This window comes from Hyla sarda, chromosome 4 (assembly GCF_029499605.1).
Source record: "Hyla sarda isolate aHylSar1 chromosome 4, aHylSar1.hap1, whole genome shotgun sequence".
NCBI lineage: Eukaryota > Metazoa > Chordata > Amphibia > Anura > Hylidae > Hyla > Hyla sarda.
Window position 1 is genome coordinate 159,774,312 of NC_079192.1, and position 17,723 is coordinate 159,792,034.

General features: G+C 43.8%; 1 protein-coding gene across 2 annotated transcripts in view; it reads right to left on the minus strand.

Moving 5' to 3' along the window:
* Positions 1 to 17,723, minus strand: part of LOC130368607 (proprotein convertase subtilisin/kexin type 5-like) — a 154,266-nt gene that overhangs the window by 89,489 nt on the left and 47,054 nt on the right. For both annotated transcript variants that reach the window (XM_056572514.1, XM_056572515.1), the window contains 2 exons: positions 13,897 to 14,120; positions 2,952 to 3,194 (listed from right to left, as the gene is read on the minus strand). In XM_056572514.1, coding sequence (XP_056428489.1) covers positions 2,952 to 3,194; positions 13,897 to 14,120 — 467 coding nt within the window. The remainder of the gene's footprint in view (positions 1 to 2,951; positions 3,195 to 13,896; positions 14,121 to 17,723) is intronic.

Here is a 17,723-nt window from a genome sequence, read left to right on the forward strand (position 1 = left end):
GACTACACTGCGCTCACTACTCTAAGACTACGCTAACAATACGCTCCGCTAAATACGCTAAAACTGTGCTAACGCTACACTACACTAAATACATTAAAACTGCACTAGAACTAATCTACGCTAAATACGCTAAAACTGTGCTTACATTACGCTAAATACACTAAAACTGCGCTACCACTAAGCTACACTACGCTAAAACTGCGCTAACACTACACTACGCTAAATAAAATAAAACTGAGCTAACACTAAGCTACGCTAAATACACTAAAACTGCGCTAACACTACGCTAAATACACTAAAACTGCGCTAACACTACGCTAAATACACTAAAACTGCGCTAACACTAAGCTAGACTACAACTGCGCTAACACTACGCTATGCTAAATACGCTACAACTGCGCTAACACTATGCTACGCTAAAAACTGCGCTAACACTAAACTAAAGCTACGCTAAAATTGAGCTAACACTACGCTAACTACACTAAAATCGTGCTAACACTACGCTAACTACTTTATACCTGTGTAAAACTACAACTCCCAGCATGCCTGGGCAGCCTTTAGCTGTCTGGGCATGCTGGGAGTTGTGGTGACTTCACTGCACTACAACTCCCAACATGCCCGGGCAGCTTTCAGCTGTCTGGGCATGCTGGGAGTTGTGGTCCCTTCACTGCACTACAACTCTCAGCCTACCCGGGCAGCCTTCAGCTGTCTGGGCATCCTGGGAGTTGTGGTCCCTTCGCTGTCTAATCTAAGCTAAACTACAACTCAAAGCATGCCTGGGCAGCCTTTAGCTGTCTGGACATGCTGGGAGTTGTAGTCCTTTTGCTGTCTAATTTAAGCTTAACTACAACTCCCAGCATGCCTGGGCAGCCTTTAGCTGTCTGGGCATGCTGTGAGTTGTAGTCCTAAACTACAACTACCAGCATGCCTGGGCAGCCTTAAGTTGTCTGGGCATGCTGGGAGTTATAATCCCTTCACTGTCTAATCTAAGCTAAATTACAACTCCCAGCATGCCTGGGCAGCCTTTAGCTGTAGTTTAGTTGTAGTCCTTTTAGTTGTAGTCCTTTTGCTGTCTAATTTAAGCTAAACTACAACTCCCAGCAAGCCTGGGCAGCCTTTAGCTGTCTGGGCATGCTGGGAGTTGTAGTCCTAAACTGAAACTCCCAGCATGCCTGGACAGCCTAAAGCTGTCTGGGCATGGTGAGTTGTAGTCCCTTTGCTGTCTAATCTAAGCTAAACTACCACTCCTAGCATGCCTGGGCAGCCTTTAGCTGTCTGGGCATGCTGGGAGTTGTAATCCTAAACTACAACTCCCAGCATGCCTGGGCAGCCTTTAGCTGTCTGGGCATGCTGGGAGTTGTTGTCCTAAACTACAACTCCCATGCTGGGAGTTGTGGTGCATAAACTATCCTAAATTACAACCTACACTAATCTACCTATCTACGCTATTTGCGTAGTGCTGCGCATGCGCAGTACTACTTTATCTGCAAACGCATGCGCAGCACTACTTTAGCTGCGCCCGCTGCTCTACTTTCTGTTCCCCGTTCCCTGACAGTTAACAGGGGATGGGGAGTAGAGCAGCGGGCAGGGAGGCAAGCAGTAGTCAGCGCTATCGGGCATAGGGATCCCGATAGCGCTGGCGATCGAGCGCGCTGGTGGGAGGCAATAAAACAGTATTAGCTTTTGAGGTCCGATTACGAATCAGGCCACAGAGGCTATAAGAGCTCCATGCAGCTTCAGGCTATAGCCCAAGTGAGACTGCCGTGAGCTGCGATGCGTGAGTATTAAATATGTCACTCGCACACACACCCCCAGCCCCCGCAGTAACCAATGGTTGGGGGGTGGTGTGCGAGTGTCAGCCTATAGAATGTAATGGAGGCGGAGCGCTCGAGCAGGGAAAACTGCTGAGTCACTCCATTACAATCTAAGGCAAATTGCAATCCACGGCACTGCACCGGCGGCGTGTGACGTCACGCCTCCGCCCCCGTGTGACGTCACGCTCCACCCCTCAATGCAAGCCTACGGGAGGGGGCGTGATAGCTATCAGGCATCTTATCCCCTATCCTTTGGATAGGGGATAAGATGTGTAAGCACCGGAGTACCCCTTTAACCCCTTCAATGTTGATAACATGTATAGCCTACACATTTAGCTGACAACATTGACACAATCAATAGATAACCATTTGTTTTCTTATATACAAATTAAAGCTAACCTGCCAGCTGTTACACACCCTGCCAGCTGTTACACACCACCATGCAGGAAGGAAGCATATACTAGTGGAGACACGGTGCAGAACTATTATTACAGCTTTATATAAATTGGTGCATAACAAGCATGAAATATGTCTTAAAGTGGCACTCCGCCCCTAGACATCTTATCCCATATCCAAAGAATCTCCCTTCTGCACCCGGCATTTGTTTAGAGCATCGGGTGCAGCGCCGGAGGCTCGTGATGTCACTGCCACGCCACCTCAATGCAAGTCTATGGGACATCACTCCCCCTCCTAGACTTGCATTGAGAAGGCGTGGCCGTGATATCACGAGTGGGGCATGGCCATGACGTCACAAGCCTCTAGCCTGCATCGCCAGTCATCCGTCACGGAGAGAAGTTCGCTCCTTGCATCGGAGGTCTGGAGTGCTGCAGCCGATAGGGGGTAAGGGGATATGATGTCTAGGGGCGGAGTACCCCTTTAAAGCTAACCTGCCAGCAGGAAGGAAGCATATACTAGAAGAGACTAGAAGAGATAATATGGTATGAAACTATTACAGCTTTATATAAATCTGTGCATAACAAGCATGAAATATGTCTTAAGAACCAACACAGTTCTTCTCTAGCCAAGTGAAGTCTTCAGGTAGTGTAATCAATACAAAGATACCTCCACAAATTGCTTTCATTCCTAATTTTTAACGATCTGAACATTCTAAAATAAAAAAAAATGTCATAGCCATACCTTGGCACTCGCTGAGCGTAAAGTTATGAAAGGTTCCAGAGGGGCAGCTAGCCAGACAACTCCCCTGATATAGGTTTGGGTTAGCAGAAGGACAGGTCTCACAGTCATCGTCTGATGTCCCTGAGCATGTCTTACAGCTGATGTGACAGGAAATGCATCTCCCAGCATCAAGATCCTCATAGTAGCCATCCGGGCAGGTTGCCTTGCAGGTGCCATTGAAGAGAAGATATAAGTAACTGCATTCTTTCAAAAGAGAAAAACAAGAAAGCATTAAATGCAGGGCAAACATAACAATTTATCATGAATTATTTCTGCACCCCTGGGTTTTAACTTTTGTCAATATGAAATACAAGTTTTCTACAAGATTAATTTATGAGTTCTCTTAACCCCTTAAGGACCCGGCCATTTTACACCGTAAGGACCGGAGCGTTTTTTGCAATTTTGACCACTGTCACTTTAAACATTAATAACTCTGGAATGCTTTTAGTTATCATTCTGATTCCGAGATTGTTTTTTCGTGACATATTCTACTTTAACATAGTGGTAAAATTTTATGGTAACTTGCATCCTTTCTTAGTGAAAAATCCCAAAATTTGATGAAAAAAATGAAAATTTAGCATTTTTCTAACTTTGAAGCTATCTGCTTGTAAGGAAAATGGATATTCAAAATATATATTTTTTGGGTTCACATATACAATATGTCTACTTTATGTTTGCATCATAAAATGTATGAGTTTTTACTTTTGGAAGACACCAGAGGGCTTCAAAGTTCAGCAGCAATTTTGAAATTTTTCACAAAATTTTCAAACTCACTATTTTTCAGGGACCAGTTCAGTTTTGAAGTGGATTTGAAGGGTCTTCATATTAGAAATACCCCATAAAAGACCCCATTATAAAAACTAAACCCCCCAAAGTATTCAAAATGACATTCAGTAAGTGTATTAACCCTTTAGGTGTTTCACAGGAATAGCAGCAAAGTGAAGGAGGAAATTCAAAATCTTCATTTTTTACACTCAAATGTTCTTGTAGACCCAATTTTTGAATTTTTGCAAGGGGTAAAAAGGAGAAAATTTTTACTTGTATTTGAAACCCAATTTCTCTCGAGTAAGCACATACCTCATATGTCTATGTTAATTGTTCAGTGGGCGCAGTAGAGGGCTCAGAAGGGAAGGAGCGACAAATGGTTTTTGGGGGCATGTCACGTTTAGGAAGCCCCTATGGTGCCAGGACAGCAAAAAAAAACACATGGCATACCATTTTGGAAACTAGAACCCTCAGGGAACGTAACAAGGGGTAAAGTGAACCTTAATACCCCACAGGTGATTCACGACTTTTGCATATGTAAAAAAAAATATTTTTTTTTTTACCTAAAATGCTTGGTTTCCCAAAAATTTTACATATTTAAAAAGGGTAATAGCAGAAAATACCCCCCAAAATTTGAAGCCCAATTTCTCCCGATACAGAAAACACCCCATATGGGGGTGAAAAGTGCTCTGCTGGCACACTACAGGTCTCAGAAGAGAAGGAGTCACATTTGGCTTTTTGAAAGCAAATTTTGCTCTGGGGGCATGCCGCATTTAGGAAGCCCCTATGGTGCCAGAACAGCAAAAAAAAACACATGGCATACCATTTTGGAAACTAGACCCCTCGGGGAACGTAACAAGGGGTAATGTGAACCTTAATACCCTACAGGTGTTTCACGACTTTTGCATATGTAAAAAAATATATATTTTTTTTACCTAAAATGCTTTGTTTCCCAAAATTTTTACAATTTTAAAAATGGTAATAGCAGAAAATACCCCCCAAAATTTGAAGCCCAATTTCTCCCGATTCAGAAAACACCCCATATGGGGGTGAAAAGTGCTCTGCTGGCGCACTACAGGTCTCAGAATAGAAGGAGTCACATTTGGTTTTTTTAAAGCAAATTTTGCTCTGGGGGCATGCCGCATTTAGGAAGCCCCTATGGTGCCAGGACAGCAAAAAAAAAACACATGGCATACCATTTTGGAAACTAGACCCCTCGGGGAACGTAACAAGGGGTAATTTGAACCTTAATACCCTACAGGTGTTTCACGACTTTTGCATATGTAAAAAAATATATATTTTTTTTACCTAAAATGCTTGTTTTCCCAAAAATTTTACATTTTTAAAAAGGGTAATAGCAGAAAATACCCCCCAAAATTTGTAACACAATTTCTCCCGAGTACGGCGATACCCCATATGTGGCCCTAAACTGTTGCCTTGAAATACGACAGGGCTCCAAAGTGAGAGCGCCATGCGCATTTGAGGCCTGAATTAGGGACTTGCATAGGGGTGGACATAGGGGTATTCTACGCCAGTGATTCCCAAACAGGGTGCCTCCAGCTGTTGTAAAACTCCCAGCATGCCTAGACAGTCAACGGCTATCTGGCAATACTGGGAGTAGTTGTTTTGCAACCGCTGGAGGCTCCGTTTTGGAAACAGTGGCGTACCAGACGTTTTTCATTTTTATTGGGGAGGGGAGGGGGGCTATGTAGGGGTATATGTATATGTAGTGTTTTTTACTTTTTATTTTATTTTGTGTTAGTGTAGTGTAGTGTTTTTAGGGTACAGTCACACGGGCGGGGGTTCACAGTAGTTTCTCGCTGGCAGTTTGAGCTGTGGCAGAAAATTTGACGCAGCTCAAACTTGCAGCCGGATACTTACTGTAATCCTCTGCCCATGTGAGTGTACCCTGTACGTTCACATTGGGGGGGGGGGGGGGACATCCAGCTGTTGCAAAACTACAACTCCCAGCATGTACGGTCTATCAGTGCATGCTGGGAGTTGTAGTTTTGCAACCGCTGGAGGCTCCGTTTTGGAAACAGTGGTGTACCAGACGTTTTAAATTTTTATTGGGGAGGGGGGCTGTGTAGGGGTATGTGTATACGTAGTGTTTTTTACTTTTTATTTTATTGTGTGTTAGTGTAGTGTTTTTAGGGTACAGTCGCACGGGCGGGGGTTCACAGTAGTTTCTCACTGGCAGTTTGAGCTGCGGCAGAAAATTTGCCGCACCTCAAACTTACAGCCGGATACTTACTGTAATCCTCCGCCCATGTGAGTGTACCCTGTACATTCACATTGGGGGGACATCCAGCTGTTGCAAAACTACAACTCCCAGCATGTACGGTCTATCAGTGCATGCTGGGAGTTGTAGTTTTGCAACAGCTGGAGGCACACTGGTTGTGAAACACCGAGTTTGGTAACAAACTCAGTGTTTTGCAACCAGTGTGCCTTCAGCTGTTACAAAAGCTACAACCCCCAGCATGTACGGACAGCGGAAGGGCATGCTGGGTCTTGTAGTTATGCAACAGCTGGAGGCATACTACTTTGGCTGGGGATGATGGGGATTGTAGTTATGCAACAGCTGGAGACACACTGGTTTGCTACTCAACTCAGTGTGCCTTCAGCTGTTGCAAAACTACAGCAGTCAGACAGCCAACGGGCATTCTGGGAGTTGTAGTTATGCAACCACCAGATGCACCACTACAACTCCCAGCATGCACTTTAGCTGATTGTGCAAGCTGGGAGTTGTAGTTATACAACAGCTGAAGGTACACTTTTCCATAGAAAGAATGTGCCTCCAGCTGTTGCAAAACTACAAGTCCCAGCATGCCCATAAGGGAATGCTGGGAGTTGTGGTGGTCTGCCTCCTGCTGTTGCATAACTACAGCTCCCAGCATGCCCTTTTTGCATGCTGGGAGCTGTTGCTAAGCAACAGCAGGAGGCTGTCACTCACCTCCAACGATCCAGCCGCATCAGGTCAGTCCCTCGTCGTCGTCGCCGCCGCCGCTGCTGCTCCTGGGGCCCCGATCCCAACAGGGACGCCGGGGATCGGGGTCCCCAGCACCCGGGGTGCACATCCCGCACCCGCTCACGTCCTCCGGAAGAGGGGCTGATCGGGTTGCGGGAGTGACACCCGCAGCAGGCGCCCTGATTGGTCGGCCGGTAATCCGGCCGACGAATCTGGGCGATCGTGAGGTGGCACCAGTGCCACCTTACCCCTGCTGGCTATGGTCTCTGACTGCCCCGATCAGCCAATAATTCCGGGTCACTGGAGACCCGATTGACCCGGAATCCGCTGCAGATCGCTGGACTGAATTGTCCAGCGATCTGCGGCCATCACCGACATGGGGGGTCATCATGACCCCCCTGGGCAATATGCCCCGATACCTGCTGAACAATTTCAGCAGGCATCGGGCACCGGCTCCGCTCCAGATGGTTGCGGGGGGCCAGTAAAACACATGACGTTCTCATACGTCATGTGTCCTTAAGGACTCGGAAATGGAGACGTATGAGAACGTCATGTGTCCTTAAGGGGTTAAAGCATACCCGTCCATTGCAAATACGTTTTAATATTATGTAGATAATATATGTATATTTGTAATATACATTGGTTAGAAACTGTGTATATTTTTGAGCGAAAGATTCTGTCTTGTTCCTGCAGCTATTGCCTGTATATCTCTGTGCAGAGACAAAATACAGTAAGTGAGGGTGGGACAAGCAGGGCTCTGTGCAGGCTCCTGGCTTGTCAATCATCCTGCTGTGTGAGTTGGGGGCATGTGACAGAGCCTCAGTGCTCTGATCCCTACTTGTCCTCAATGCACAGAGCCCTGCTTGTCCTCAGTGTACAGAGCCCTGCTTGTCCTCAGAGCCCTGCTTGTCCTCAGTGTACAGAGCCATGCTTGTCCTCACTGCACAGAGCCCTGCTTGTCCTCACTGCACAGAGCCCTGCTTGTCCTCAGTGTACATAGCCCTGCTTGTCCTCAGTGCACAGAGCCCTGCTTGTCTTCAGTGCACAGAGCCCTGCTTGTCCTCAATGTACAGAGCCCTGCTTGTCCTCAGTGCACAGAGCCCTGCTTGTCCTCAGTGCACAGAGCCCTGCTTGGCCTCAGTGCACAGAGCCCTGCTTGTCCTCAGTGCACAGAGCCCTGCTTGTCTTCGCGGCACAGAGCCCTGCTTGTCCTCACTGCACAGAGCCCTGCTTGTCCTCACTGCACAGAGCCCTGCTTGTCCTCAGAGCCCTGCTTGTCCTCAGTGTATGGATCCCTGCTTGTCCTCAGTGCACACAGCCCTGCTTGTCCTCAGTGCACAGAGCCCTGCTTGTCCTCAGTGTATGAGCCCTGCTTGTCCTCAGTGTACAGAGCCCTAAGTATACATAGCCCTGCTTGTCCTCAGTTCACAGAGCCCTGCTTGTCCTCAGTGTACAGAGCCTTGCTTTTCCTCAGAGCACAGAGCCATGCTTGTCCCCAGTGCACAGAGCCCTGCTTGCCCTCAGTGTACAGAGCCCTGCTTGTCCTCAGTGTACAGAGCCCTGCTTGTCCTCAGTGCACAGAGTCCTGGTTTTCCCACCCACAGTTCCTGTATTTTGTCTCTTCAATGACTGGCTAGGAGTAGCATGTGACCAAATCACCATAAAACTGTATGCAAGAAATGTTAACCCTTTACATTATGCAAGAACTCAGTGTATGCAATAATTTAGGGCAATATACAAAAATACATTAGCAAATCTCTCCAATTTTGGGATACAGTCATACTGGGACACTACATTTCTAAAAACCGACAAAACAACAGATGAACGTAAAATGGGAGTTAACTTCTGAAGAAAAAAACTGTGTAGAAAAGGGGCCTTAAAGGATTAGAAAAACATAGCTGCTTTATTGTACACTTGTCCTAAGGTTGTATGTGGTATCACAACTCTGTTCCATTCATTTCAATGGAACTGAGCAGCAATACCCCTCACAATATGAGAACAGGTGTGTCACTGTTTCTGTAAAAATAAAAAAGCAACTGTATTTTTCTAATCCTAGATAATAAAAAAACTTTACATTTTTCTTTTAGATTACTTCAAGCTTAGCATTGATGTAGGAGGCTAGCAGACTAATATTCACCACAGAGCAACTTCCCAGTTCAATAATTAGACAAATTAAAAACACATTTTCTGGAGCCCACGCCTCTGAGAATGTTCATTAATCTTCAGATACCATAATTTATAAAAGTTAACACTGGAAAAGAAGGAACAAAGCTAAATGTTCCACATATGTTCACACTGCAAAAAGAGTCCTATTTTTTTGAAATACATTTTTTTATTATTTTATTTTATTATAAATAGATTTTTTACGTAAATGACTTATGCACAATACCGCGGCCACTCATGTAATGAATACAAGTCTTGATGGTTAGAAATCAGAGAACCTCCTGAAATACAATTTGGAAAGTATTACCTGAACTGGCTGTCAAATTCTTTTTATTCTTATTTCTTAAAATGGTACAATAAAGAGGTGACAAAGCTGTAACCCTGGTGTTAACCATAAAATATGTTTTAAAAATATGATTATCTAAAAGTATGTTTTGATTTTAATCCACTGAAGGTATATCACAGAAATCTTTGAAAACAGATGCCCCTAAGAGAAGCTTAAAAAAAAAAAAAAAATGCATTGTTTGGTTTCTTTATACTGTGTTCAACAGTAAAAAAAAAATAAGTCTATGGACTATGCTTCGTATACAGCAAAAAAAAAAAAAAAAAAAAAAAAAGTATGCAGATGCTTTAGGGTACATTCCCACATGGCGTATTTGCTGCGTATTTGCTGCTGCGTATTTTATTTTCTCTGTTGAAGTCAATGGGTAGGAAAATACGCAGCACCAAATACGCAGCAAATACGCAGCAAAATACGCTGTGTGGGAACATACCCTAAAGGAGTAATCCAACTAAAAAAAATGTATCTCCTATCCAAAGGATACGGGATAAATGTCAGATTGGGGCTCCTCCTGCACAGAACTGTATCGACCATTGGACGAAGCGGTCGTCGATTTGTCCCCTCTGTGCATCTCTGTAGGAGAGCCAGAGATACACCAGTACATCGCTTCGGCCCTCCTATAGAGATAAATATGTAGCGCATGCCAACCCCCGCTCCGTGCAGGAGATTGCAGGACCCCCCCATTGATCTGACAAAGGATGGGGGATAATTTTTTCTAAACTTAATAAGCCCTTTAGTAGCCCAGCATTTGCTGGAAAAGATACCATTTTAGCACAGACCTGCGGCCTATGATCGAATAAATCCTAGCATAGGTATAACCAGTGCGACACATCCTTCCTGTTCCAATAGCTATACTATGACATAACATATATTAATAATACTGCCATGAAACATAATGTTTAATCATTAGAAGTCCTTCACCTGCCTAATGAAAGAGAATAAACCACTGGATCAGTTTGGCCTGAGCACATCATTTACTAATGGGTTCCTAGCAATGGTGCAACAAATAACCATGGGGCCCTATGGCAAGTTTAGGATAGGGTCCACTCCACCATGGTCACCTTCAGCTGAAAATTCTGAAAATGAAATTCTTATAATTATTTATGTTTCCCTAATGCACATGGATTATGCACACAGCGATTTTCCAATAGTAGGTTAATGCATGTAGTACAGTTATAGCACAGGGCACTAACACACAGTAATGTCACACAGCACAGGGAGAATGAACACAATACCACAACAGTAGGATAATGCATGAAGTGCAGTTATAGCACAGGGTATTAACACACATAGTATAAGGAGCATACGAGGACAAGGAGCATAGTGATGTCACAATACCTGCATGATCAACTCAGTGACATCACACCTTACAGCCTAGTATTTATACAGTGATGTCACATTACAGAAAAATGCATATCATTGTATGCTATCAAAACAATCATGCAGATACCGGTATGACAACTTCATGTCAAAGAACAGGAATAATGCAAAGATATAACAGCACAGAAATAATGCAAATAGTGATGTCCCATTCATACATCCATAGTGACTACAAACTGCACCTAATGTCTAAGTGGAGATGACCCCCCTCTTAAGTGTTGAACCCTTATAGCAACTGCTATACCTATTAACCTGGAAGTTACGCCCATGGGTCCTAAAGACTAAATTTTGTGGCTACAGTGATAATGGCCATAATAATTATTATAAACATAGTTGTAGATAAAGGTCTATCCAAACCAAATAGGGAAATGTTCAAGGCCTCAAAGAGCGAGTTATCCCGGACTCCTGCAGTGGCAGACATACAACCTTAAGGGGGATCCTGCATTAGTTTAAAGCTGCCCAGACCCCAGGCACCATGAAACTGGTGTACACATCTCCAGTCCAGGACACAATGATACACAATGGTATTACTGTGATACTGTCATAGTTGCCTGGACTGGCAAAGCATGCACAATTTTTCTCCTGCTCGAGGTTTGGGCACCATAAAACTGATGACAGTGTCCCTTTAAATATATTAAATCTAAGCATACCTGGGATATACATATACATATCCTGAGGTAAAAAAATATAATATAAGGGCAGACTAGATGGACAAGATTTTCTTTTCTGACAATTTTCTAAGTTCCTATGTACAGTATAAAATCACCCATGTTGATACTGGATAAGTCTATCTGCATGGGATTGAAATATATTCCCCACTAACATGTTTCATACAATTTTATCCCATCCTATTATGTGTCTTCCATCTTAATTTCAAAGTTATTAGGTACTATGGAGAATTGGCAATGGCATTGCAGAATGCATGTTTACGCCTTAAAGGGGTACTCTGCCCCTAGACATCTTATCCCCTATCCAAAGGATAGGGGATAAGATGTCAGATCGCGGGGGTCCCGCTGCTGGGGACCCCCGGGATCGCCGCTGCGGCACTGCGCTATCATTGCTGTACAGAGCGAGTTCGCTCTGTGCCTAATGGTGGGCGATACAGGGGACGGAGCAGCGTGATGTCATGGCTCCGCCCCTTGTGACATCACGACCCGCCCCCTTAATGCAAGTCTATGGCGGGGGCGTGATGACCAGCACGCCCCCTCCCATAGACTTGTATTGAGGGGGCGTGCCATGACATCACGAGGGGCAGAGCCGTGACGTAACGATGCTCCGGCCCCTGTATCGCCCGTCATTACGTGCAGAGCGAACTCACTCTGTGCAGTAATGATTGCACGGTGCCGCAGCGGCAATCCCGGGGGTCCCCAGCAGCGGGACACCGGTGATCTGACATCTTATCCCCTATCCTTTGGATAGGGGATAAGATGTCTAGGGGCGGAGTACCCCTTTAAGCACATGGTAATATTAACACTCCATTTTTTATTAGCAAGGAAATCATGCACACTTTTTTAATCATGCACGCACACACACACACTGGTTTACACATTTTTCTTCTATGTACTGATGTATTGCCTTATGTACTCTGTTGTCATTTGCATTGCAAAAAAAAAGTGTGGAAATGTGGGCCTAGAATGCAAAGCTTTCTGATCGATTTCAGTATATTGAATAATAGTGAAAACATTGTAGCTAGTACTGTGTATATACAGTATCTCACATACATGAGTCCACCCCTCACATTTTTGTACATACTTTATTCTATCTTTTCATGTGAAGACACTGAAGAAATGACCCTCAGCTACATAGTAAGTGCACAGCCTGTACAACAGTGTTTAATGTTGTGTCCCCTCAAAATAACTCAACACCTTGTCAAAAACTTTGGCAACAAATGTTTAAATGTCCAAATTGGGCCCAAGGTGTCAATATTTTGTGTGGTCACCATTATTTTTCAGCACTGTCTTAAGCCTCTTGGGCATGGAGTTCCTCAGAGTTTCATAGGTTGCCACTGGAGTCCTCTTCCACTCCTACATGATGGCATAACAGAGCAGGTGGATGTTAGAAGCGTTGTGGCCTCCACCTTCAATTTGAGGATGCCCCACAGATGCTCAATAGGGTTTAGGTCTGGAGACATGCTTGGCCAGTCAATTATCTTCACCCTCAGCTTCCTTAGCAAGGCAGTGGTCGTCTTGGAGGTGTGTTTAAGGTTGTTATCCTGTTGGAATACTGCCATGCGGCCCAGTCTCTGGAGGGACGGGATCATGCTCTGCTTCAGTATGTCACAATACATGTTGGGATTTGTGGGTTCCTCAATAAACCGTAGCTCCTCAGTGTTAGCAGCACTTATGCAGCCCCAGACCATGACACTCTAATCACCATGCTTGACTGTAGGCAAGACACACTTGACTTTGTACTCCTCACCTGGTTGCTGCGACACACACTTGACACCAACTGAACCAAATAGGTTTATGTTTGTCTCATCAGACCACAGTACATTAAGCAAACTGTTTTCAGGCTCTCTAGGACTTAATTTTTAGAAATGGCTTACTTTTGGGAAAACAACCAAGTACACCAATTTGATGCAGTGTTCAGCGCATGTTTCTGAGCACTCACAAGGTGCCTCCCCCCCCCCACCCACACTCCTTCAATCTATGCAGCAAAGCTATGTCTATTATAGCACTCTTATGTCTATTTACTAAAGATAACATCTGGATATGACGCTGAGCATGTGCACTCAACTTCTTTTGATGACCACAGCCAGGCCTGTTCTGTGTGGAACCTGTCCTGTGAAATGGTCTTGCCCACTATGCTGCAATTCAGTTTCAGGGCCTTGGCCATCTTCTTACAGCCTAGGCTGTCTTTGGGCAGAGATACAACTCTTTTTTTTCCAATCCTCAGAGAGTTTTTGTCATGAGGTGCCGTGTTGAACTTCCAGTGACCTATATGAAAGAATGTGAGAGCGATAACAAAATTTAAGACACCTGCTCCCCATTCCCACCTGAAACCTTGTAACCCATTCACATTGGGTTAGGGAGGGAAAATGACTTTTGTTGCCAAGGTTTAGATATTAGTAAAGAGTTATTTTGAGGGGACAGCAACATTAAACACTATTATACAGGCTGTGCACTCATTACTTTATATTGTAGCAGAGCACCATTTCTTCAGTGTTGTCACTTGAAAAGATAGAATAAAATATTCACATAAATGTGAGGGGTGTACTCACGTGAGATAAAATATACATATATATGCTGTACATGTGCTATGAATATGTATGTAATAAAGTTAAGTTATACCAAGACAGGTTCTTTCGTCTGCACAGACAGTGCAGTGGGCTGGACAGTGCCTGCAGATGCTTTCCTCATTCGGATAATACCTCAGAGAGCAATTAGGAAGGCACTTGTTGTTCTCCAGGTATAAGCCATCCACACAGGACAAGCAATCCACTTTGCTTCCCTCACAGGTCCAGCAGGAACCCTCGCATGGTTCACATGTGCCTTCAATGTTTTCGAAGTAGCCACTGTAAGGAAGTAAAAACATTGATCAGACTTCTGCAATAAACAACCAAAACCACTGTAGGGAGAAATATATTCATGAAAACTACAAACTGCATTTATTTCTAGCTACACACATTTGGGGAGATTTATGAAAACCTGTGCAGAGGAAGAGTGGTGCAGTTGCCTATAGTAACCAATCAGATTGCTTCTTTCATTTTTCACAGGCCTCTTTAGAGGCCTGTGGAAAATGAAAGAAGCAATCTGATTGGTTGCTATGGGCAACTGCACCACTCTTCCTCTGCACAGGTTTTGATAAATCTCCCCCATTGAATGTAAAATAGTTCAGTGGGGCATTGCAAAAACATCTACAGGGATTATCTTACATGATGGATGCATCCAAGCTTTGCCTACATACCATTCATTTAGCCTTGTTTTCCAATTAAACTCCATGAGGCATGCACATGGCAAAGCCATGTGGTGGAGACTGTATTGACTCGGTATGGTGAGTCCTCATGGACACCATATGATGTTCTATATGGTACAGTTTTAGAAATAAGTCCATATTATGTCTATCTAATATGTAATTTAAATGAACATCCCACAGTTTTGTTATTCCCCTCTGTATTCCTCTTAAAGGGGTATTCCGGGGTTGTAAAGTTAGTGTAGTTCATAATATAGTTTCTGTACTTTTCTATTACTATTCTTCTGTGATTTTTGCCGCAAGGTTTATTTTTAACAGCATACAAAATGAGTAATGTTTTAGGACTTCCCATGTTGCAGTGGGGCCCGAGACATTGTATCACAAGTCAGGGGATCAGAGGGAACCTGTCTTTACTTTAATGTGTAGAGTGACTTTTGGGTGTGAGGGCGATCATTCTGCAAGAATTGTAGTTTTGCAGCAGCTGGATGCACCCTGGTTAGAAAACACTGGTCTATTGCATTGACGAGATCACAAGTGTGTTTCAAGGGGTGGGTTCAATGAGAGAGAAAAGTCATCTCACACAAGGAATGATGGGATTTGTAGTTTAAGGGAATGCATTCCAACAGGAAATAGCAAGTTCACAGAAAGATAGCCTCAGCTTCATGGTAATCTCAAAACATAGCCATTTAGCCCCAAGACAAGCGCGGATCCTTCTAAGCATGTCCACTACTGTCTGACAGGTATGTACTAATAACACCTTATGGTGGATAACCTCTTTAATGAAATAAGAGGTACCCATTGAAGTTTATTATGGTGATGTATTGTTGCCCTGTACATGGAAATTCTATGGACCTATTATAAGCTTGTATACCATATATGCATTGATCTCAGCAATAAAATTATAAAACCACCTGTTTAATGTTTTCCAAAAAAATTTTCAGGTCGGATTTATTAGAATCGTCAGTCAGATTGAGTTCAGCCAAAAAAAAAATAAAATAATGCTTTATACCTTTTTAATATTTATGCTGGGTAGGGTTCCCAGCAGCAGCAGTACAGTATAGAACATGATGGACAAGGCAGATGTGTGGCTGTTTTTTATTTTGTACCTGTTCTACCTGCATGTTGAGTAATTAAAGGGGTATTCCGGGCAAAAACATCTTATCCCCTATCGAAAGAATGGGGGATAAGATGTCTGATCGCGGGGGTCCCGCCGCTGGGACCCCCACGATCTCCCTGCACTAGCCCGCATTCTATGCATAGCTGCGTCTGCAGTTTCAGAAACTGCTGGGCTTCCGAGACGGGGACGTGACGTCACGCCACGCCCCCTCCATTCATGTCTATGGGAGGGGGTGTTGCGGCCGTTACACCCCCTCCCATAGAAATTAATGGAGGGGGCGTGGCATGACGTCACATCTCCGTCTCGGAAGCTCGGCAGTTTCCGAAACTGCAGATGCAGCTACGCATAGAATGCAGACTGCTGCAGGGAGATTGTGGGGGGTCCCAGCGGCAGGTCCCCTGCGATCGGACATCTTATCCCCTATCCTTTGATAGGGGATAAGATGTTTTTTGCCCGTAATACCCCTTTAATAAAGCAAATCATTCCTTTTTACACCTTGATTCCTTTTTTTGGAATGTTTAGGTAGATGATACATGTCAAGTTATCTACATAAATTCCAGGACCCAATGATTCCTTCTCCCCATATTGCACTCTGGTGCCATCTCTTCTTCATTTAGTTATGCACACACACATCCAGTATGGTCACTCTGAATGATATGTGGTTATGCAGTCCAACATGCAGCAAGCTATCATGTACTTATACTTTTAAATTGATCAGCAATTTTTATTACAGGAGTTCCTATGTGGCAGTGGACCAGTTGCACTAGCTTTCTATTAGCAAACACGCCAATAAGTTTTGGGTATGAAAAAAAAAGGAAATAGATGCGCTCCTAGTGTAATATGTCAGAATAGGTGAGCCCCTTAGGAAACCAAGTGTAAGGCTTACCGGAGGGCGTTGTGCTGAGGGCACAACACCTATGCAGGCATGTAGAATCACTCAATTGACGTGAGGTCAGCTGCTCCAGGATCCCCTCTGAGTGTCCTAAACGCTCAGTATCAAGGTAAGATTCAAAACGTGTGACCCATAATCCGGGACACAGAAAATGGGGATTTGATTCCAAAGCGCTTCTCCTCCTGTTAGTAAATGGTAAGTCCAGGCAGGAAGATTCTTAGGTATATAAGGAATTTATTGTCAACTCAGCTCGTAGAACAACTGCTCACTGTGAAATGGGAACCGGGTGTATATCTTATAACTTGTGATGTCACATCACTTTACACCAATATTGGCCACAACATTGGAGTGCAGTGTGTGGATGATTATTTAGCCAAGGACACTAATATTACCAAGGAACATAGAAACTTCATTATCAAGAGTCTTAAATTTATACTAGATAACAACTATTTCATGTACAATAGACAAGTGTACCACCAATGCAATGGGACGTCTATGGGGTCCAAGGTGGTGCCCTCATACGCCAATCTTTTTATGGGGGCATTTGAGGACAAATATGTTATGGGATCCTCAGAACATCATTCCCATAACCAACTGTTCCGCCGTTACATTGACGATTTGTTTTTCCTATGGAAAGGTCCACCTACGTCAATAAAATCTTTTTTGACCCATCTCAACTCTAATGATTGGGGAATCAAATTCACAATTGAATTCAGTGAGGATAATATCAATTTTTTGGATTTAAATATTACACACAATCACTCCAGTTAAATTACGTCCACATATTTTAAAACAGTGGACGTGAATAGATACCTGGAGTACAACAGTGCCCACAAAAAACAATGGCTAAATAATGTACCATATGGGCAGTACAAAAGGATCAAGAAAAATTGCACAGACAATGAGACATTTGAAGCACAGGCAAAGATCCTATACAATAGATTCAAAGAGAAAAAGTACCCCAGATCAATTATCCGGGACGCTTACAATAGAGTAAAGGATCAAACACAATCGGATTGCCTGAAACCCAAGCAAAATAAAGAGACCGGAGAAGTACAAAAACTCAACTTCATCACCACCTTTTGTGATTCTGCTAATAACATCAGAAAAACTCTGGACAAACACTGGCATATTCTGCAGAATGATTCTGTTCTGAATAATATCCTTCCAAACAGACCATTGGTTACATACCGCAG